A 24,949-nucleotide genomic window follows, 5' to 3' on the forward strand; every position below is an offset into this window, starting at 1 on the left:
ATCCTGCCAGGTTTTGAAAAAGTTCTGCACAGATTCTCTAAGTGAGAATTAGATTTTTTCCAATTTCAAATAATATATAACATCAGTTACCCACTGACTTAAAAGAGGAGAGTTAGGATTCTTCCACTTTAGCAAGATAAGTCTGTGTGCCAGTAGTGTAGTAAAGGCAATCAGAGTTTGTTTGTCCTTCTCCACTTTAGGCCCATCTGGAAGAACACCAAACACAGCTGTTAATTGATAAGGAGGGATTGTGACATCAAGGCTGTCTGAAAGGCACTTAAAATGTTTGTCCAGAATGATGTTAATTTGGTGCAGGCCCAAAACATGTGACCCAGTGAGGCTGGAACTTGATTGCAGTGTTCGCAGGTTGGATCATGCCCTGGAAATATTTTGGAGAGTTTTAAGCGAGACAGATGTGCTTGATATATAATTTTGAGTTGTATAATTGTATGCTTTGCGCATATGGAGCTCGAGTGAATTCTCTGCATTGATACTTTCCACTCCTTTTCTGATATGTTGAGTGAGAGATACTTTTCCCACTGTCCTCTTGGATCTTTGAAAGGTAGGGACTTTAAAATAGTTTTATATATTGCAGAAATGCAATGCAAGACAGCAATTTTAACTTGGGCAACAGTGTTTAATAACGTCACTAAGAGTGGCAGGAGAGGATTTCTCAAGGTAAAAAGAATATGCAAATGCATCATTTACACCTGGCTACCATCGTTTAATAGGGTTTCTTGCAGAGGTAATATACAGTAGAATTTTTTATTGTAAAAATTAAAGAAAAATATCATCAATAACATTGTCTGCTTTGAATTTTATAGTTACAACAGCAACTATGCAATTGATTTTGTAGTGCAGCCTGGTCCAAGGTGGTGCCTGACATAACAATGTACAATTGAAATGGTATGGTTTTAGAGGTGTTAGCAGTTGAGGGACAGAGAAAAAAAATGCAGATGGTACATGGTAGCTTCTAAATCACGCATTCAAATGCAACCAGAGATTCTATGGCTCTCTTTGTTAGAATTACTTTTTCTGTAAAAAAAATTTTTACCCTTGCTTTATTACAATATTATTTTGCTGAACATAATCACATAAACATTTAGTAGCTTTGTATGTCTATAAGTTGGTGCAGTGGTAGCACCATTGCCTTGCAGTAGGAAACCAGCATCCCTGGTCCTCCCTGTATAGAATTTGTGTTCTCATGATGTCTATGCGGGTATCCTCTGGGTGCTCTAGTTTCCTCCCACATTCTAAAGACACGCAGGTCAAGTGACTTGGTGACTCTAAATTAAACCTAGTGTGTGCTTGGTGTGTGTGTGCATTCACTCTGAATGGTCTGGAGCCCTGTCCTGACTGACTATATCTTTATACATCATTTTCTGTGTCTGACTGTTATGATGCTGCATAGTTGCAAGGTACATAACTTGCATGCCAAGTGACTTCTAAATTCATGGAGACTAATGTGAGCAATATGTGTATAAACTTTGAAATTAAAAATAAAGCAAAATAAAATGAAAAAAATAAAATAAAAAAAACAAAATTGTTATATAAGGTATGAATTTACCTTTAAATTGTTTTTATTGTTTTAGTAAATGAGTTCATGTGTATCTATTTGACTACATTTATTATGCAGCTTGCATACCATGAAATAAAAATGAAAGTACAATATAGTTCACTTTTTAACCATCCCCTATTGCAAATTATGGAAACCGTACTACAGAGTACTAGTACTGATAAAGCATTTACCACTACACCAGCACTATTATATAAATTCATACCTTCCCTAGACATAAAAATAAATTTGATTAACAATTAAAAAAATACCTGTTGCTCTCTTTTCTTCATTCTCGTCAGATTAAGTCACCAAACAAGACTTATTGCCTCTCAGTTCCTGTGCTTCAGTGTTGCCATAGGTGTTGGATGAATGTTCTGTTTGAAGCTTATTGGGTTGTTTCACATTCTGATTTTAGGAGTTGAGGGTTGTAGGGAAACTCCTGTAGTCCATTATATTAGTTCACTGGGTTGATGGTAATGTGGACTGGGACTGTAGTGTATTTTCTTGTATTTATTTTTATTTATCATGTTTATATTTTTCTCGCAATTAATTAAAATTCAATCAATCTGCTGTTTCTTTAGCTTATTTTAAGAATGTTTTATAACATCCAGTCTGGCAAGCATATCTATTATATAGCATAGCTATTATACCAGCCCTACACACTCCATAAAAACAAGAGTGTTTGTACATAATCAGTGAGTGCTTTTTAACACAGTATGTTAAAGCACAAATGAGTGGAGGGAGCTTGCCTAGATTTAATATTCAGCAATTATCAAGACAGGATTTAGGGGCCAATGATTAAACCGATTAAATGATGTTCTGTCAGACAGCATATTCAAAAATTACAACCATTAAGTTTAAATTTAATAGGGAAAATGTTGTGCAGATACAGCAAAATCAAAATAAGGTAAACTGGGATAAGGTTTTAAATGTGTAGACTGAGGAGATGTAGGTCAGGTTTAAATGGGTTTTTTTACGTATAAGGAAGGACAAGTTTATCTCAAAATTTAAAAGTAGTAAAGAACTATAGAGATTATCAGCACATGACAGCAATTATAAAAAAGGATAATAGGCAAGTTAAAAAGAAGTTGGGGAGAAATATTGCAGAAAATGCAAAAACATTTTTTAATATCTTTGTAGTGAAACAATGGTCAAGGAGGAGGAAGTGTGCTAGAAATGGCAAAAACAAACTAAAATATACAGACTGTAGGACAAAGTAGGTATTGCCTATTCTGCTAGGCATTAGTGGCACAACAGAACTGCTAAAGCATCAGATTTAACAGAATTCCAGCTGCAAAAACAACCCACCCACTCCCCTTTACATTCCAAACTAAGTGACTGAACTCCAGCTTGTACCTGGATCTACCTGGACCTCATCTGATAACAAAGATGTACAGTATATCAAATGTTGAACTGACATCTTTCCAGTCTCCCCTCTGCAGACTTCTTGAGCAAGAACGTGCAAAATGGACTCAAGCAAGAACAAAGACATGTAAATCAATGAATGACAATAAAATATGGACAGAAGAACTCGTCTAAGAGGAGGCACTGATTTTGTCACTTCAAGTGACTTTAATCCGCTCATGAGAGATTCCACCTCTCTTCGTAAACTAATTACACCCATCCCATTTAGGGAATTCGGAATATTTGTTGGACACTCTCACTGAACTCCCTGGAAGTTTTCTTGGGGCACCCTCTCTGGGATTCTTTCACAGATGGGAAACTCTCAAAAATGACTGAAAGCCTCTGAAACCTGCGTTCTGAAACTTAAAGAAGGTGAGCTGTCCTCCGTTTGGGGAACATCCTCTTTCTCTTTGTGTATCACAATTTACAATCTCTTTGCCAAGCTAAGTAGCCTAGTGGGCTGAAAAGGCTGAGAAAGCAGCCATCACTTCAAGAAAAGAACTTCTAAATTTTTGTGCCAGAAAGAACTGCAGACAATGAAGGAAAAGGCTTAGCTGAAAGAAACTCTTCACAATACAAATAAAGGATTATGCAGCAAAGAGAAATAGTGCACTCCAATGCAAGAAGAATACCTCAGAATCTAGAACATCAACAAAGGAACCACTCCACAGAACATTAGTCATCACCTTCAGTTATCATATTTCTATAATCTTTTTATCATTTATCATTAAATTGTATTATTCTATTTCTTAAACTGAGTGTGCTTGAGTTACCTTGATATAAATTTAAAGGATTCCTCATAAAACAGAGAAAGGTTGGGCAAATAAAGTAGCAGTATTACCAAATTATTTGATTACCGGTATTGCTGAAGGAAAAAAACAGATTCATTAACCAAGGTAAATTACATCTTTCCATTTCCAACAATTGCTGGCATCCTTTTGGATGGACACAATAAAACACACTCTTTCCAAGATTTATTTGAGTCCTCCTGGGTGGGTGATGTACTGATTATTATTTAAGTCTGAGAAGGCCCTGTCACAGGCATCAGTCCAAACAATACCACAGTTCCTTCTGTCTTTTGTCAAGTCAGTGAAAGGGGCAGCCTGATGGTCACAATTTAGAATAAACCGCCTGTACTAACCAGCAAGCCCAAGGAAGGCATGAATTTGCCTCTGCATTTTGGGAAGAGGATATACAAACACCTCCCAACCTTGTCCATCTGGGGCTTGATTAGGCCATTCCCCATGGAATTTCCCAAATAATGAGTTTCCAACATACCCAATCTGCACTTCTTATGGTTAGCCATTAAACACGCTGGCATCAAACTGTCAAGCACCACCTGCAGGCGGTCGAGATCTGACCTCCAATCATTACTGAAAATGATCACATCATCAAGATATGCTCCCACATACATGTAATGGGGATGCAGAATCTCGTCCATCATTTGCTGAAAAGTCAATGGAGACCCTTGGAAAAACAAATGTTTTTTCATTATAGAGTCATCAGTTATATACAATTTCCAGGGTGGTCTGGAGTGTGATTCAGTAGAGCATTCACACTGAAGTCTCTCACATCATGAAGACCTTTAAGAGACTGGTCCTTAACTATATGAGTCCTCTCGTAGTAGGCAACCTGGACTCACTGCATTTTGTCTATTGGACAAAGACTGAAGTGGATGATGAGGTTAGCTATCTGCTCCACAAGGCTTATTATCACGTGGACAAAGCTGGCAGCACACTGAGGATTATATTTTTTGATTTCCCCAATGTCTTCAAATTCATTCTTCCATCTCTGTTAAATGGTAAACTCAAACATATACAGGTAGATGAGTCTATGGTATCCTGGATAATGGGCTATCTGTTGGGCAGACTGCAGTTTATGAGACTCAAGGACTGTGCATTTGTGTCTCTGATGTGAACAGCACTGGAGGACCACAAGGAACAGTTCTGTCTTCTGCTTTATTGCTCTCTGTACACCTCAGAATAAATATAACACCAGGTTACATCACTTGCAGAAATTCTCAGATGCTTCTGTACTTATAGGGTGTATTGATAAAAGGGATGATATAGAGTTCAGGAGTCAGGTGGAAAACATTGTTTCTTAATGCAGGGAGAATAATCTACATCTTAACATCAGAAAAGCCAAGGAACTGATAATTGAGTTTCACCGCATCAAAGAGCCTCTATGTCTGGTCATAATTCGAGGAGTGAATGTAGAGGTGATCTGTTCCTACAAGTACTTGGGTGTCCACATCAATGAAAGGTTGGATTGCTCTCGGTACACAGAGGAACTATGGAAGAAAGACTCTTTTTCCTTATGAGAATGCATTCCTTTAATGTGAGAAGTGACATCCTTCATATCTTTCATATATCTGAGTTGGCCAGTGTAATTTTCTATACTGTGGTGTGCTGGGCTTGTAACCTCACGTCAAAAGAGGCCCACCGAATCAAAAAGCTAATTAAAAGTGCAAGGTCAGTTATAGGACACATGAAGGTTGTAGTGAAGGAGATAATTAAAACAAAACTGAGTGCCATCATGAACAATGCTGCACATCCTTTCTCTGATACACTAACACTGAGGACTTTCAGCCAATGAATTATTCAGCAGAAGTGTGTCAAGAAATGCTACAGGGGCTCCTTTATGCCAACAGCAATACATCTGCATAGTGTCTCACAGGGACTGTGACAGCCAAGTCAGAACTTTTCTTTCTTTTTAACTTTCTTGCTTTATTGTCATTCTGATGTCTGTTTAGACAAAATTGTGTGTATAATTAATTTACTTATTTATCTGCTGATTTATGTATTTATTTATTTAAAGAGCCAAATTTCTCCTGAGGGACAAATAAAGATCTATCTATCTATCTATCTATCTATCTATCTATCTATCTATCTATCTATCTATCTAATTGATACAATTTTCAGCAGCTTCTGAATGCCAAATTAATGCCAAAAATTAAAAATTAATGCCAATACCTCCTGCAAATGAATAATTGTTGACATTGTTAATGAACTTTTAAAATTACCCCTTGCCCAAAATTATGTTATTCCTATCCTCACAACAGGTATCTAATTTTTGATATCAGTTCAGCCCCACCCTATGAAACTCCTTAAAAGAGCTGTTAAGAGTGTTCTTTTTACTGTTAGTTATCACTAAAGTCAGACTTTGTGACTTTTAGAACATTTCAACAATTAAACATCCAATAATTTGTACAGGTTGCAAAAATATTTACTTTTTTATGCTTATGCATTTCAGGTCACTTTTGTTCCACCTTTAACTTTAATGGATTTTCCACTACAGTTAGGGTTGTTTGTTTTTTCATAGCCCCAAAAAAGCCTCCTAAATGTCATCTTTTATGCACAGATTTCTTACGGCTTGTAGTAAAGAACCCTGACTTCACAAAAAGAAAAAATGTTTCCAAATGCCACATTTATATACAACTGTTATGTATTTTAAACATTGCCATGTCCTTGAGATCACATTTGACCATCCATATTTGTATATTTCTTGAGCTTCTGTAAATGCAACATTTCCTCTTCAAAACAGATAAAATTCTATCTATCTTAGTAGATTTTACTCTCCATTCAGGTAGTTTTTGTTTACATTCCATAAACATCCTAAATTGTCTATTATCTGTTCTAAAAGGTAGAATCATCACTAATACAAGTTAAGAGGGTCAATCAATATAAGATTTTTGGTAAAAGTTCTGACATTCACAGTATATAAAAAAGGCTGATATTGTGTTTCAGTATTGGTCTCTTCCCTAGCTTGTAATTATTTTCTATTTTTTGTAGTTTGTGCTACTTTTGAATTATTATTGTCCATATATTTATGTTATTTCTGTTATTTTAATATTTAATTTATTAATAGTGTACTGGAACTAAAATTTAGATTTTTTTTCAATTAATCACTTATTCAAATGAATGTTTTAAAGTGCTAAGTTTTTTTTTCTTGATTTTCTCAATCTCCAAAGAGGCAAAAAGCATTATATCAGTGTATTTGCAAAGAAAAAAGTGTCAACTGCACCCTATTTATACAATCCATTGATTATGTCACTATTATTTAAAAGTAATTCATTACAAATTCAGAACACGTTTAACATGATTTGGTTACAACTAGTTGCTAACGGGACATGGCAGATGTTGATACCTTAGATGACCACAACTTGATTGATAGTCCTGTTTGCCTAGGATGTACATGACAGGATAAATGTAATATTTTTATTCTTATTTTAGGAGATATGTGAATTTCACCACATAAACCCTGTTTCTCCTGGTTTAAAATAAAGAACAATGGCCTATATATATATATTGTAGCGTTCTGTTCTTTATTGTAGAGTTCTGTTCTGCAGTTTGTGTTCTGTGATTTACATCCCTCTCAGTTATTTATTCTGTTGTCCCTGTTATTTCTGATGGACTGTAATAGAGATTGAAGGTAAAGGAGGTTCCGGTGGGATGTGGGTACAGCCGAGGCGGGGAGCGCTGTGAAAATGGAGGAGGGGTGTGGGGTGAGAGAGGAGAGGAGGACGTTCTTGTCAGCCTAACTAAGAGAGTTTTTATTTTGATTGCTGTCTGTTCGGCGTGGTTGTGGCCAACAGCAACCATTTTTTTGTTTGTGACTAATAAAGAGGGAACTAACCAAGTGACCGTCTCGGATCGTCATTACGTCTGGAAGACGCTACAATATGTATATATATATATATATATATATATATATATATATATATATATATATATATATATATATATATATATATATATATATATATGTATATATAATGATCCAGCTTTTGTACAAAAAACAGGAAACAGTAATTATAGAAGAACGGTTATGCCATAAATATAACATTTTTCTTTTAAGTGGTCATATAAAATAACAAGAAATACATTTATCATAGTGAATAATAAAATAACAGCGTCAACTTTTAAGCATAAACTCAGAAGGATATGAGACTCAGACACATGCCAGGTGCACACATAGAGCAGGGTTCAAGTTTAACTCTAACAAGACATGAAATGCAAGAGAAAAACATGAAAAAACTGTACAAACAGATCACATCCAACATTCATTTTAAAATGGGCGAAAAAATCTCCTATATATTTCTCTTCTGGTTTGTCCTGCTTCCATCTCAAACCCGGTCCCGCCCACACGCAGCCGACACGGTATTTCGGGATTCCTATTGGTCGTCTTCCATGTCATGCACTATGCTGGCCTGTTGAGCGTAATACATCCAACAAGTACTCGAGGTGCTGCCACAGCGGTAAAGTAGCTTTACCACCTTTGTGGGATCCACCAGTGTCTTTACAACAGCTTCTTACACAGCAAACATCAGAAGCTAAAAATGATCGTGAACACATTTGAGAATACAACTCTTCTCTAGCGTTTGCTTCTATTGGCGCATAGATAAGTCAACCTCCTGGCCACGGACCATACTGTTTTAAAATACACGGGCAAATTTATCACCAATTTATCACGCACAATATGAATTGCGATCCTGTGGTTTACCCACTTTTATTCCCTTACGGAGATATTGGCTGGCACAAAGATATACAACATGTTCCCGATTAACAATGAGGAATACATTTAGTATTTTGCATTCCAGCGGCAAACTATTCCAACAGTTGTACACGTTGTAGATGCGTATGTTAAAAAAGAGGGCGCGCGTCTCAACTATTTTAGATTATATCAACAAGATCTGCGCGTGGAACAATACAATGTTTGAATACAGACGCACTGCAAGCAAACGCTGAAAATAACAACGTACATGTAGGCAAAATGATCATAATACCGTCCACATTCCCAGGAAGTCTAAGATACATGCAACAAAACTATCAGGATGCCATGGCCATAGTATGTAAATTCGGAAAGCCTGATTTATTTATCACTTTCACATTTAATCCTGCTTGGCCGGAAATTCCACATGTACACTGCGTCTTTCAAGAAGTATTTATTTCTTCTTGACTTCTAAATTCCTTTCTCAATTCTCATCGTTTTCTGTTCCTATTCTTACACCGCCGTATGCTACGGCAGGCGTCGGCTAGTATATCATAATAGCTCATATTTTTCTCATTTCATCTAAATGATTCTGTGGATATAAACTTCAGAGGATAACTTTTTGATTTAATTCACATGCTGCGAACGAGTAGAGTTAGAGTCATGCGCACAATTATACTTTTGAAAGCTCTACATACTGTTTGTGTAGAAAGAACAAGGAACCATGGCTTTTCAAGAGGCTCAGAATTTTCACCTTCAACACCAAAGATTGTATCAAGTGTAATCGAGGAAGACAAAGCCACACTTTGAGCAAAGGACCGCATAGCAAAAACAACAAGTACACTTTAAGCAAGCAAGATTCCTTACTTGAACATGGAACCACGTAGCATCAGGCTTCTCCTTTGTTATCTTAAAACTGCTTCATCAGGGCCATCTTAACTTAGAACTCTAACTAGCTAGTGACTTGTCAGCCAAGACTTGCTTTCAATATCATTTTTATTGTGCAGGGAGTTAATAAATCACTGTGTCAAGTAACCTTCTACCTTTTACAATTTTTTCTCTAAATAGGAGACAAAGGAGATTTGACTTGCCACATAACACTTCAACCTTATTGTATCCATCTGTAAAATTCAAAACGTGAAAGCCTAAAGCAGTTGCTCTCAACCTGTAGAACAGCCTAGTGGGGCGTGAAGAAACAAAAAGGGGGGCGCGAAGATGTGAAAACAAGAAAACAAGAATAGAAAATAAGAAAAATACATCCACTGAAACCAAAACTAATTAACTTAAACTACATTCTCATACTAGAAAAGTTAACTATAGAGTTAGATAAATGTAGATAAAAGTTAAGTAGGTATAATAAAATATACATCTATGATATATTTATATATAGTCATTAATTAAAAAAGAATTGGTATTAGTGGGCTTCTTTCAAAAAAACCTTAGGGCGGCGCGATTAAAACTGTTATAAAAACTTGGGTCGCAAATACTTAAAGGTTGAGAAATGCTGACCTAAGGGATCATTCTTGTTAAAACCAAAAAACTCCCTAAATAAAGTAAAATGACTTCTTTTCTGTTGATTGTGTTTTATCTCATCAATCAATTGTATAATTCTGTTTCTTAAAGCATGTATGATTTTTTATTGTGTCAGGGAAGTTCCATTTACAGAGGAAGGTAAGGAAAAAACAATTTGAGACTTTTTAAGTGTCCAATGGCCAAGCAAATAATTAATTGATTAATATCAACTGATCTATTCCTATTCCATCTCAATCATCTGTGCTTGAAAAATTTTCATTCAATAAAAGAGATAACAATACACATTGCTATGCTCACCTTAACATAAAATAATCCATTTAAATTTACTAAAATATAATTTTTTACATTAATGTTTTTCTTAATTAAACATTTAATTCATGCGTCACCCATCTTCAGTATCTATCCATGTACTTAACCTCCAACTTTTGACAGTGGTTCACAAGCCATATGCCTGAGTTCACTGCAGGGTACAACCACACACAATCTCATACTCACTTAAACAATGCAAGTTTAGATTCAGCAACCATCTTACCTTATAGTGCTAACCAGTATTCACACTGATGGTTTTGGAGCTGAGAGGCAGGGGAGCTAACCACCGTGCCACCTTGCTGCTCCCACATATGCTGTAGTACCATTAAATAAAGCATACAAGTACAGTCAGGCCATAAATAACTTACTAAATTTTTTTCGGTCTGCTTCTAGTAATATGAAGATGTTTGTCTAAGCAAATGAGTCTTCTGTTAGTTTAGTAAAAATATGTATATCTCTGAAAACTATAATATACAGTATTTAAAATTAAATATTCACATCTAAAATTTTAATTTGAAAAAAGTATGAATTACAAGTCAAAAGAAATGAATGAAAAATAAAAAGAAATGATTAGTTTTAGAATTATGGAAGACAAAATTTAGTATCTGGTTCATGTTACTTTTATGTACTTAAAGGACACTCCCCTTGGAAACACAACGATTGGATATGCAAATTTCATACCACCGCTTGACTTCTCAGAAATCATAGACTTTCTCAAATGTACAGCAGAAACAGAAACAAAACTACAACATCACATGGATCAGGCACCAAAGTGAAAAAATATGCCCAGTGAAACCCTCTACAATGTTCTGTGTCATATTTGAAATATTTCCTAAAAACACATTTCTTCCTGTTGAGTAGGCATAATGTTCAAGGAGTATGTTAAAGTAGAGCAGCGGGACTTAATACAAGAAAAATCATGTAACTGTCTTAAGCACTAAATGAAACGATTGTCACTCTTAAATTTTCATAAAACATTTGTCACTTTATATCGGCCCTCATATCAATTCACTACCAACTAACAATATTTTTAAAAGCACAAGTAGGCAGAGCTACTGTATGTTTGCCATCCTGTGTATGAGTTCTAGAAAAACACTTGGAAAATTAAACTTCCTGTCCAAAAGAAGCAGCTTCTCAAGGCCTAACATATTGACACATTGAAAAAGAAGAATAGTTTTGTCTCCAATTGTAAAGTAGATATAACTGTGTAACTATACAGAAAATGTATAAATCTTTTTATTAAGAATGCATATGTCCAAAATTACTTCACATATTCTATTAGCATCTTGGAGCTGATCCCAAAAGGGATGAGGCCGATTTGTATAAAGACCTGTCTGGTCACATCAGAAACAGATTAATGCTGCCTTATTATTTTCTGTATTTATTTAGACAAGTCTAGGCAGAAATGAAAAAAAAATCTTCTGTAGAATTATCTAAACCTAGAATCAAAATGGATTAATGGGTGGACAAAAAATTAAATAATTTGCCTTTAAATGTATTCACTCTCCTCCCCAATAAGTGACAATCCAAGTGGCACTGAGAAGGTGAATGAGAATGTTGCTGGTGACCAAGCTACAACCTTTTAAAGATGGGGCAGTGTGCAGTAAAAGCTGAAGATGACAGCAGCTGTCATCATTTTTCCCCTGTTGTCTGCTAGATAACTTAAGTGATTGTTTTGATGAAGATCTTTGAAACTGGCTATGCCCCAAGTTTCTGTATTTGTGTAAATTAAACTCATAGATGTCCCATTGATGACATTAATCCATGCTAAAACCCAGAGGGGTAATTCTGTTTCTTAAAGCATGTATGATTTTTGGTGTGTTCCATCTACAGAGAAATTTAAGGAAAATAAGGTGTGAGACTTTTTAAGTGTCCAGTGGCCAAGCAAATAATTAATTGATTAATATCAACTGATCTTCTCCTATTCACTCTCAATCACTTGTGTTTAAAAAATTTCATTCAATAAAAGAGAAAACAATACACATTGCTATGCTCACCTTAACATAAAATAATCTATTTAATTTTACCAAAATATACTTTTTTACATTCATTTTTTTCTTAATTAAATATTTAATTCATGCGCTGTCCATCTTCAGTATCTATCCATGTACTTAACCTCCTGCTATTGACACAAGCCATATGTCTGAGTCCACTACAGGGTACAACCACGCACAATCTCATACTCACTTAAACAATGCCAATCTAAATTCAGCAACCATCTTACCTCATAGTGCTAACTAGTATTGACACTGATGACTTTGGAGCTGAGATGCAGGGGAGCTAACCAGCGTGCCACCTTGCTGCTCCCACATATGCTGTAGTGCCATGAAATAAAGCATACAAGTACACTCAGCCCATAAGTAACTTACCAAGTTTTTTTCAGTCTGCTTCTAGTAATATGAAGATGTTCATCTATGCAAATTCCTCTTCTCTTAGTTTAGTAAAAATATTTATATCTCTGAAAACCTATGTTTGTGTGAGCATAGCAAGACTGAGAGAGAATAGCTGTTCTGAAAGAAGTCCTGTCACAACTAGCAGTTGTGCCAACAGAGGAGGTCTTTGTTTAGCTTACCATTAGAACACGTGGTTAAGGGTGGAGCAGCACTCGGAGGTGATTACTCATCAAAGACACCAGGTATGTAATATTATTTATGCTTCCCTTTCCTTTGTCTCCCAAATCACTTGTCAGCATAGAAGATTTTTTCTGTCCTCATGCTAGTTCTCTATGGCCATGTTTTAAGTTTTGAAGACGTTTTTATAAACTAATTGAAATAAATTCCTGTTTTATAAAGTCTGTAAGCTGTAATTGACCATTGAGTTTTACCTTGCTTGACACGTAACATAATCATATTCCTAACAAACAAAGGTAAAGCCAGTCGCAAAATGGCCACAAAAGCACACCTATTGGGGGCCGCTGTATGCTTTCCATAAAAATAGCATAGTATGGAGATGAGATGCACCTCAAGAAAATGCATTAAAAACTGTTCAAGAAGACTTACAGGTGCTGAAACATGTTATATTTAGGTAGAGAAGGAATGCCTCCTGGGAGTATGGGCATGTGAGAGCTTTGAGAAGTATCTGGGCAGAATGAGCAGCTTTAAACTAATCACAGATCATGAGCCACTTATTTCATTAATTAACACTAAAGGCATGGACACTGTTCCCATCCATTGCCAAAGGCTATTACTCAGATTAATGAGATTTGGGATTACAGCAGACTATGACCTGGGAAATAACTTTGACAGTACTAGATGCTTTGTCAGGGAGCCCAGTGAATGACAGAGAAAGCAGCAAAGAGGCAGATGTCAATTACTATGTGGATGCAGTTATAAACATGCTTCTGATCTCCCAACACAAATGTGACAACATCAGGACCATGACCCAAATTTATCCAGTATTGCAGAGAAAGAGAGGGCTAATTAATAAGAGTTGTCCTGAAAAAAGTACCACCAAAGCTAAGAGATGATTGCCAGTTCATATAATCTCTTCCAGAGATTGGGAAACAAACTGTCATGCCAAAACGTTTTAGACAAGACAGATTGGCATGGACACACGAAGGTCCATGTGATGGGTTACCAGCAGATCTACAAGAAAAAAAATTGAAAGGTGTAATTTTTGTTATGAAAAGAGAAGATCACAAAATTAAGATCCACTATGTCCCACATCAACCCTTTTCCTGAATATCCATATCAATGAGATATGTGAGTACAATAGGGAAATCCACCCTATAGTTTCAGGCTATTACTCACATTACTAAGAAATACTGCACTTACCTACTACAACCACAGATCAAGTAAAAAAGAAGCTGAAAGATATTTTTTGATGTTTCAGATCACAAATATAGAAATATCTGACAATGGGCTACAGATTACAGATAGCACCTTTAAAGCATTCAAGAAAGACTTTGAATTTGTACATGAAATATCTAGTCCTCACCACACATCAGGACATGGACATGCTCAACATGTAGTCCAAAAAGCTAAAAGGATTCACAGATAGAAGGATCCATTATTGGCTCTCATGCCACAGAACTATTGACACAACAAGTACAGAATGAAAGCCCAGTGGAGCAATTGATGGGACACACATTGCACACTACTTTGCCACTGTTAAAGTGTACTCACATTTCAAATGGCCAGTCAGGGATCTTATTAAGGAGCATGATGCAGCCATGAAGCACCAGCAGACTTTCTACTATAACAAACAACATGGAGTGGGGGATCTACTCCAGCTGCATCCAGGTTGTCCTGTCTTTGTAAAATATTATTGAAAGACAAGCCATCTGTAGTGTGAGAGGACATTACTTCATGCATGCATCTGCTGCATTCATCCCATGAGAAAAAAAAAGAGAGAAATCATCATCATGTACAAGAAGATTCAGAGGAATCCAACACAAGTGTAACTGGTCTGGCAAGTGAGAGATATTTTTGTACTTACCGACGCCTTCCTCTTTTGAAGAAACATACAAAAATTCACCATAAAGTTCTTTCTTTAACACTAGAATCCCTGAAGCTTATGATTTTTTTCATTGTATCTGACCTTTAATTTTCCTGACATACGTCAAAAAGCTCATACCTCTTTATCACTGCCCTAATGGCCCGCTTTTGATTTGCAAATGTGTAGATGACAAGAGCACAACCCTGTTGCAATCCTCATAGTTTAAGCCTGTGTTGAAGTGTTTATCTCATGATACGTTTGTAAGGAATTAAATAGGCATTTTAATTATTCTGTTTCTTTTTCAAGAATCAAAAGAATAAAACTGAATAAAAAAAATTTTCAAATAATGTGTTGATGTGAATGTTCGAGTTTGTGATGTGTTTGTATGTCTGCTTTAGTTCTAACTTTTACAAGGACCATAAATTTAAAAAAGATTGTTACAGGCTCACATCAAATGTATGTTTTTATTATGTAATAATAATAGCAGCTGACTCCTCAAAAGTGCTAAATCCAAGGATGAGGCAAGATTTGAACCTGTTAACTCAAGAATGCTAACCAGTAGCTTTTCCATTGTGCCATCTGCTAATCTGCACATTGGCAAAACAAAAGCGAGCTCTTAGTGCAGTGATGAGGCGCTACAAGCTTCTTGGCATATGTCAGTAAAATTTAACGAGGTCAGGGACTGTGAAAAAAATCGTAAGCTTCAAGGCTTCTAGTTTTAAAGAGAGAACTTTATAGTAAAAGTTGTGTAGGTTTCTTGAAAAGAAGAAGGTGTTGGTGAACAGACCAATTGTGTTGGACTTCTGCATGTTTGTGGAACATGAGATACAGTATGTGAGAGAGACTGTGAGTGAGATACATAGAAAACACTGAAAGAACATTCTTCCTGTTATTTATACAGTAGACTTCTGCATAAATGTACAAGTGAAGACATCAGTACATTTTCACCTCATTTGACATTAACCTGTAATAACTTAAAATTATGTGTAAGCTATGGGAATTTACAATTTAAAAAGGACCATGAATAATTAGTAGCTAGAATTCCACAAAAAGACAATATGAGTCACATATTTTAAAATATTTTTTTTATTCCTAAGTTTTCAACAGTCTACCAGGTTCATCTTCAGAGGGAAATGATTAGACGTACAGGAATCAAAGGCAATACACAGCAAATAGGGGCTGTAAGGGGGGTGAATTAATAAGGTGGAGTTCAGATGGTCCTCCCTGCGTGGAGTTTGCATGTTCTCCCCGTGTCTGCGTGGGTTTCCTCCGGGCACTCCGGTTTCCTCCCACAATCCAAAGACATGCAGGTTAGGTGGATTGGCGATTCTAAATTGGCCCTAGTGTGTGCTTGGTGTGTGGGTGTGTTTGTGTGTGTCCTGCGGTGGGTTGGCACCCTGCCCAGGATTGGTTCCTGCCTTGTGCCCTGTGTTGGCTGGGATTGGCTCCAGCAGACCCCCGTGACCCTGTGTTCGGATTCAGCAGGTTAGGAAATGGATGGATGGATGGATGGATGGATGGATGGATGGAGTTCAGATGGTTTTGGTTATTAAGTCTTTTTATTATGTGTCTCGTAGAACTTGTATGTGGGTATATCAGAGACGGAGGGTCTTGTAGGGGATTGAACAGTTTGGACATCGGCACTTAAAAGCTGGTCCTTTATATCCCACCCCCTGACTTTCTTCTCTGACTTGAGCTTCCCCTTCTGAGCATGGGCTCCTCTGTGGGGACGATCAAACACCAGGGGGGCTCATGTATGTGCGTAGAACTCACATTATAACATGGCGTAAGCACAAAAAATCCAGATGTATAAATCTGTACGAACACCAACTTCCACGTTCTTCAGCTACATAAATCCGAGTTTGCGTGAAATGTAACATTTGTGCACACGCCTGCCACCCCTCCCAGACTCCTCCCAGAATTACGCCTCTTTGAATATGCAAATCAATATAAATATTCCCTTAAGTTCAGCATTCTGTGAAAAGACAATGGCAAAAGCATGGGGAAAAAAGAAGAATATCAGTGAATGCCAAGTGGAGGCAAGGAAAAACTTACTATTTGTTGGTTTAAACAGTTGTATAAACAACAAAAGGAAGTTGATCGAAAGATCACATTCAGAAAGTCGCATAGTGCCCGAAATAAAAAAGAAGTTGTCAGATATGAAAGTCCCTGTGAAAAGGCGAGTCATAACCCACCGTCTGACTGTCATATGAAAGCTTATTAGGGTACAGAGAAAAAAAAAATAGAGACACAGTGGAAAAAAAAGTTTGAAATGCCAACTTTAATCTTGAATATTTCCACTTTAATCACATAGTTTATTTTGTCATTAAAGTAGAACATCATAAACTTAAACTTAAAATCTTTTAACTTACTAGTTTCTCAATTCCCATCATACCTAAAGTAGCATATAAAATGCTTCATATTCTGTGTGTTCTTCAATGTACTCTATGTGTGTGAATCACTACTTGCTTCTTAAACAGACTTTATCTTCTGCCGACAGGACACAGAATACATTACATTCATGATATTACAGCTCTCTGAAGAATTTAAATATTACGATGTATACTTGATGTCATTTTCATTATGAAATGAATTAAAGCATGTATTAAACATGGGGCCACAGTGGCACAATGGTAGCGACGAGCTGGCACCTCGTCCAGAGATTGTTCCTGCCTCCTGCAAGATGCTTGCTTCGCTGTGAGCAACCCTCGATGAAATAATTTATTGCAGCAGTACTGTCTCTTTCAAACATACTAACCCCCAATTCCTGTCCTTTCTCTTTCTCCAAGTAACCAATCGCCACACAATCAACTATGTCATAGACGTTAAGCCATCTGGAAGAACACCAACTCTTCCAAACGTTTAAGGAAAATTGCAATATCTTTGTAGTACATGTTTACTTATTCCATCCATCTATCCATCCAGGGTCGCGCCAGTCCCAGGAAGCATACAGCGTGAGGCAGAAACAATCCCTGAACAGGGAACCAGTTCATTGCTACCGCTGTCCACACGTTTAATAACAATATACATTTTTTAAATTACATTAAAAATGTATCTGTATAATGTAATATATATACTTGACTGCATTTCATCTGAAAAAAGATATCATGAGCTCCAAGAAGATTGCGCCAGGAAATCTAAATCGACTTAGAAACCAGTCATCATCATCTGTAAATATGTACTCTCTTCTATTGAATTGAGTTGAATTCCTTTATTGTTATTGTGTAGTACAATGAGATATAATATGCAAATCCTCCATAAACCTATTTTCCTATAAATTGGTAAAATAACAACAAAAACAGCAATAATAACAATAATACGATAAAAAAATGAAAAACATAAAATATAAAAGAAAAAGTGGCTCAGGTTATGCAATATTACAACTGTAATGCAAGTTCACGGTGAGGTAATTGTACTTATAAGTACTAACAGTTCTACTGGGAGCACCTGATAGACTGCTTGGGTGCATTTATTGCTCTTGAGATGAAACTGTTTCTAAACTGCAAGGTTCATGCAGGAAAGGCTCTGAAGTTTTTTTTTCCGAATGAGAGAAATTCAGACTGTGCACATGGCTAAGGCAGTGTTTGCTAGTAGCTGTACCCCAATAATTCTCTCCACTCTTGACGCAATCTGCGGTACAGTTTCCAATCAGCTGCTGTAGAGCTGTGATTCCACACTCAGACACAATGGGTTAAAATACTCAGTGGTGCACTGAGAGTAACAATCCTAAAGCAGTTGTAGTATTTGGAAAAGTTTGGCCATTCCATGCACCATTATATGGTTACAGGTTGATTACAATCAGATGCCTTAAACTAAAAAACGATATGCAGTTAATGTCAGTTTATTTAATAATATGGCGTCAGGGATGGGAATCTAAAAAATAAAGGTAGGCCACCCAGGAACAGTAGCACTGCTTTGATGCTGGGTGCTGCCAGTTTGAAAAACCAAGCCGAAAACTTGTGTACGCTATGGTTGGAGCTGGTGTGAGAATGTGAGTGATTTTACTCCAAGTTTAGTTTTTATACATTGCGATGTGAGTATGGAAACAGGCATATGTAACATTTTTGGGCATACACACTGTTTATACATGAGGCCTCATGGTCATCAAAGAAATCTTAAGAAATCTTTATCTTCTTCTTGAACCATTACTTGATGGAACATTCCTTTTGCATCTGCCAAAAAAGCTATTGTTTCTTTTCTAATTCTCATTAACACACCAATATGAGTGTTTGTCAGATCTGGACCTTGTAAAAGCTGTTCAATGAAATTCCCTTAAACGTTGCTGAACAATCAAACACGACTCTAAATTTCTGTTTTAATGTGGTTATTGATGCAGTAGGTACCAAATCTTATTTGACTTTTCACTAATCTATTCCTTTGAAATTTTTCAGCATAACCTTTTTTCCAGCATTTCCCTTAAAAACCTTCAGTAATAACAAGCTTTCATCTGAGATTATGGACTATTTTCAGAGCTACAGAGTGATTGTTAGGAAACTCCATTTCTCTGTTTCTCAAAGGAAGACCAATGCAATAATGACCAGTGACAAGTCTAACTGACTGAGAGATACATTTTACAAACTGTTTATCTTCTCTGGACATTTCTGAATTCCCAACTTGCTGACTCTCAGAGGAGTCATACTTTATTTGATGTTGTATAAGCTCCTCTAGCATTCCAAAAGAAATACTATGTGTAATTGGTTGAGGCCATTAAGTGTCTTCTTTTTCATCACAGTGTTCCTTCTGCATTGGTCCACAAATAGTCCATCTTAGTACAGTCTTTATTGCATAAGGACCGTCTCCCTTACTGTTTATAACTTGCTATGGCTTCAATTCTTCAGGTATGATTGCTCCTATTAACAAATCTATACTCTTTATCAATATAGGTGAGGCATATTTCATCCAAATAAGGCCATTTATTCACATCACTCTGTTGTGAGATATTTTCTTTACTTCCTGGAATGATCTTCAGGGGAAAAGACTTGTGGAAGCTCAGTAACACAATTTCCATCTAAGCTGCAAACTTCAAGCTCTCTGACAATGTCTGTACTGACCTTCCTTTCTTGCCCCATGGTACGCAGAAGAATGTTGGTTATCCTACCTGTTACTTTTAATTCTTATTAAAAGTTCTTCAGTACAGAATATTGCTCCTGGATCTAGATATGCATAAGTTACAATGAAGTGATTACTTTTTCTAGATTTCACTTTAACTGGAACAATTGCTTCATTACAGTCCCTGTATAACCATACATTTTACTGTCCAAGAAGACCAATGCACTAATTTGTGTGTTATTTTAAGCTTGACCACTTGATGGTGCCAAGTCCTTTACTTTACTATCTAAATGCAAAACGGTAGGGTGTTTCACTGAGCATTTCAAACACCTTAGTCGTTCCTGACATTTGCTTAAGTGGCCCTCTGACAAACACCCAAACTTTAAACTCTTTGACTTCAGGAAATCAAGTTTCTCTTTGTAACTTCTGTTTAAATGATTTACAACATTCCAAACTATGCTCTTTATAACTAAAGACACATTGTCTGTAATTTGCAGAATTCTTAGCAACATTATTTATTTTTGCTTCCTTTTTTTTATGCTCGGGCACAGACTTTATGCTTATAACAAAGTGTTTTCTCTTTATCATACTTTGGGCTTGTCTTGCCAACAGAGTTATCAATATCTTTTTCCACTGCAGCCTCTTGAATATTTCCATATAATGGGTATGAATTAAACTTTGCTTGCCTGTCCACAAAACTAACTATATCTGTAAATTTAGTCTCCCAGCCACTTTCCAGCATCTCATAAGTAACACCCTTCAATTTTTCTCTCAGCTTGTATGGAAGCTTAGAAACAATAGTCTGCATATTAGTTGAGCTATTTATTTTATCTGAGTATTCTGCATTGTCTGTGGTATTACAACAATTAGTAAGAAAACTGCAAAGGCTGTTAATGCTTTCCGTCTTCTAATTCAATAACTGGCCAGATCAAAGTCTTTTCAATACATGCTGTAGCAAATATGTATTCATTCCCAAAGTTGTTATGTAGCAGTTTGTTTGCCTCCTCATAATCTCTATCTGAATTCCATATGTTGGCAACTGTGAACAAGCACCTTGGGCAGTCTGGTGGTGTACTGCTCCAGGAAATATAGCTCGTCTTTGTTACTTCAGTTCTGTCCTCAATTAAAAACCTTCATGAACAAACTTGCATTCAAATACTGGAATATCCAAATGAGGAAGAGAAGACAGTCTCTGCTGTTTCACCAAAACATCAGCAATAACATTTTGATGTTGTATGATTTTAATCAAGTCCAGGGCATTTGATTCACTGCGTGCTAATTGTTTGTTTTACTGTTGTGATCTGACCACAGAAAAATATCTGACGTAGCTGACACTCCTTTCTGTCTAATTGTCTGTGGCATCTCCACATGACAACCAAATAATCAAATGCTTCTCGTGCGATATTAACTTCAGAGCTCCTGTTACTTCTAAAAAACATCAGGCTCTTCCTGCAGCATTATGGATGAATTGCATGCAGATTCTTGTAGCTTAGCATTGACTGCAGCAATAGCCATTTGTAACTGCAACTCCTCTTTCTTTTCTTAAGGTGAGCCTCTACCAGTTCAATATCCTGTGTTTACTTGAACACGTTTCCATAGGCTAGCAACAATGCTAGTTCAGCAGCTATTCTTAATCTAGCAGTATGAAGTGGTAGACAATACTGAAGTCAGACAACTTATGTAACTCCTCTGTTTCCCTTTAGCGTGAGTTGAAGTCACAATCATAGAAGCAATGTCAGTCGGCCGGATCACAGCATCACATTTCCATGCCCCTTTGACATGATTTTGCCTTTGACCTTTTATCTCCCACTCAGTCTAATCCTGATTTATTTCTTCTTCAGACGTATGTGCCTTTGCTGCATTATTAATGTCACAAAACTCCACATATGGCTTTAAGAACTGCATAGTCAACATTGTAGACACAAATTCAACATTGTCAAAATGTTCCATTAAACTTTCAATTTCCGTTAGCTTTTTCCTTAACATGCCCAACTTTGCCACCTGAACTCTTATTAGCTGGTTAAGCCTGTCTTCTTTCACCTTAACAGTAAGCTTAACTACTCTTTTGGTTGTGTATCCTTCTCTTTTGGATCCATTTTAATATTTGCACTATGATCACTAATCTTTTCAACTTAATGATGGCAATATAAATGCACAGTTACACTGATGTGATCTCACAGCCTGGACACGGCGATAACCTCTGGTTCTCTCACAATGGCAACATCATGGTGCTTTAGCAAAGACGCAGCAAAAGCATTAGTACTTTTTTCTTCTGATAAGCATTTCTTTCTTTGTTATATTACTTAATATTTATAATTCAATATATAATGCAAAAAGATGTTTGTTCTTAGTATTAGATAGGAAAGTCCAAAACAAAACAGTTTTCTGACTAAACCCTGTTGAGTGCTATTTTGAGCAGGACTGAAGTATCTGACGTGTTAAACTACTCGTAACTTCTTCCATATGATTTGAAGAAGTTTATTATAAAATATACATTAATTAAAGTACATAATAATTTTATTAAGCTTGACCTTAAACTTGGCCTAATGTATTTTCAAAAATGTAATTCTCTTTCCTGTTAAACCTTTGTAATTATAGCCAGCTAAAACATTCAAAAAATTGTTGCTCCATTTCCAGCAACAATCCCTCAACCATCAATCTTTACAAAATTAAAGCTAGGCGTAGGACATACTAATACATCACCTACTTATTGTACACAAAGGCATGATTAATCAACTGATACTAATACTTTAATGCAGGCGTTTACATATTATTATATAAATGATTCTTACAGCCACTTTCTGACCAGGAAATGAAAGTCTGACAAAAAACCAAAAATTTGAATTCTTCGTAACTTAAGCAATAACACTCTGCAATATTTTGTGATAAGAGGTTCGAGGCAAAGCAAGATTTTAAAAAATAATAGGAAGTCCCAGAGCATGCAGGCTCCAAGCAGGTGCAGGTACATGTGCAAGCATGCACATGCTGCTCCAAGGTTGATTGGGGTGCTTGGCTGATTGTGTATTCAGTATAACACCTGCACCCAATGGGGCTATAAAGAGAGCTTGCATGGCAGAGGAAGGACAGAAGAAAGAAAGAAAGACAAGAAAGAAAGAAAGAAAGAAAGAAAGAAACAAACAAACAAACAAACAAACAAACAAACAAACAAACAAACAAAGAAAGAAAGAAAGAAAGACAAGAAAAGAAAGAACAGAGGTTAAGGAATAAGAAAGGGCCAGGATCAGGAGAGCCTGGGCTGGGAAGGAAGGAGGCAGGTAGTCACGAGTATGCGTAATGGGCTAGAATTCAGTGTTTTAAAGAAAATGACATTTCTGTGTGTTGCTTAGTGTAATGGGCTAAACCAGTGGTTTAAAGAAAAAACAAAATTCCTAGAAAATTCTGCTACAGGTTATTGTTGATGGCTATCCACAGGACATAAATATTTACCTGCCTTGCAAAAGAGTCACCTGCTTTGAATAATCAGACTGCTTTGATTAGTATCTCATCCACACACAATGTGGTGATACATAACTGCCTGCTTCCTTTGAAAATCAGTGAGTTCTGGGGACATTGGTTTCTAATCAGGTACTTCTTGATATCTGATAACATACTATTGTTGAACCAAAATAAATATGTTTATGCTATTGTTCTGCAGAGGAAATTGGCATGCACCATTGTTTAACTGATCGTCATGTTGATCTATGTAGAGACTTAAGCATTTATATATTTTGGGTTAATGAGAATAAAGTAGAACAGAGAAGTATGGTCTGAGACTTGTGACTGTTGCCTGCTTTTTTTTTATGCTTTTTCACCATATTGCTGTGGCTACACCCTGTAGCAACAGTGGCTTGTACCTGGCCCAGGTTCCCCTAGGCCTGAGGCCAATAACAACTGGGGTCTTGTCCGGGATCAGCACCCTGTTGTGGAGACAGTCATCAGTATGCCTGGGAATTCCTGTTGTGAAGCTTCAGGGATGTCTCCTGTAAGTGTGTCATCCAGAGAGCCCAGCTTTAGGTACAGAAGGGAGATGGCAACATCTGGACCATGCAAGATGCTGATCTGGGATATCCATAGGAAATTAGTATTGCTGGATTACAATCAACAACTTTTTGGATGTAAGTATAGAAGATGGAGAAGGAGATGAAACTGTAGAACTCTCACAACTACGTGAAAAAGAACTTTATTATTTCCTTTTTGATTCTGTTAAGGGTGATAAGTTGAGGAATTTGGAGGATGAAGGCATGTCACACCTATTTCACCTCCCGGATATGATTGCACATCTCTTAACCGGAAAGGATTTCACCCCTGCTAGGAGTAAGGATTGTACAGGTGTCATCACCACAGGACTGGATCAAGAAACTAATTTGATCTAAGCTAAATATCTAGGCACAAACTCTGAAAATAGGAGTGCTGAGGACTTGGAGAAGGGATGCCTTCCTTATATGACTTCAGATCACATTGTAAGACTCACTGATATTGCTGCTTTTCTCCTTCGCAGGGAGTTCAAAGTCCATGGTGGGCAAATCAATAAGGGGGTTCTGAAATTTCATACAGTAACCTCTGCAAACAAATAGATGCAGGACTACATGAGGGATTTATTGAGTATGAAGTAGTCAAGTCTGTACTAAAAGTAATATCACCATGTATTACAGTAAGGATGGGGAAAAAGGGACTTGTTATCCCAGCTGGTCAAATATGTCAAGTGAGATGTAAAACTAGGGTTTTGCCTAGTGGAGGCACAATGTCATTTGAGCCACTAGCAAAGAATCATTGCCCAGAGGGCATCAAACTACTGCCTGCCATTGTTGACAGTCCAATTGTTTCTTCAAAACTAATTACCATACCTCTCCAAATTTTCACCTTACTTGATATCTTCCTTCCTAGTGGAACAATATTAGGCACTCTACAAGAAATGATTGATATATGGCCAGTCCTTCCCCCATCATCTGGCTTTGTAATATTCAGCCAGCCAATTGATGGTCAAGCCAATGCTGCACACACAGAGTACAGTAGAGTTAAACAGGAAAATGACAAGCACAAGGTTACTGCTAGAGAGAAATGGAACCAACCAGTAGATTTCTCCCACTTAAAAGAGGAAGAACTAGAGATAGTCAAGCGCATGTTATATGAAGAATCAGATGTTTTTTCACATGAAGATGGTGAAATTGG

The 24,949-nt window shown here is 36.7% G+C and overlaps 1 protein-coding gene across 1 annotated transcript in view; it reads right to left on the reverse strand.

Annotated features, from left to right (window-relative positions):
* Positions 1-20,588, reverse strand: part of LOC120534603 (GTPase IMAP family member 4-like) — a 33,803-nt gene extending 13,215 nt beyond the window's left edge. Inside the window, exons 1-3 of the mRNA XM_039762191.1 lie at positions 20,371-20,588; positions 13,742-13,878; positions 4,241-4,429 (exon numbers count right to left, since the gene is read on the reverse strand). Of these exons, the coding sequence (XP_039618125.1) occupies positions 4,241-4,429; positions 13,742-13,878; positions 20,371-20,588 (544 nt within the window). The remainder of the gene's footprint in view (positions 1-4,240; positions 4,430-13,741; positions 13,879-20,370) is intronic.
* Between the last annotated feature and the right edge of the window lie 4,361 nt (positions 20,589-24,949).

Source organism: Polypterus senegalus, chromosome 8 (assembly GCF_016835505.1).
Source record: "Polypterus senegalus isolate Bchr_013 chromosome 8, ASM1683550v1, whole genome shotgun sequence".
NCBI classification, from domain to species: Eukaryota; Metazoa; Chordata; class Cladistia; order Polypteriformes; family Polypteridae; genus Polypterus; species Polypterus senegalus.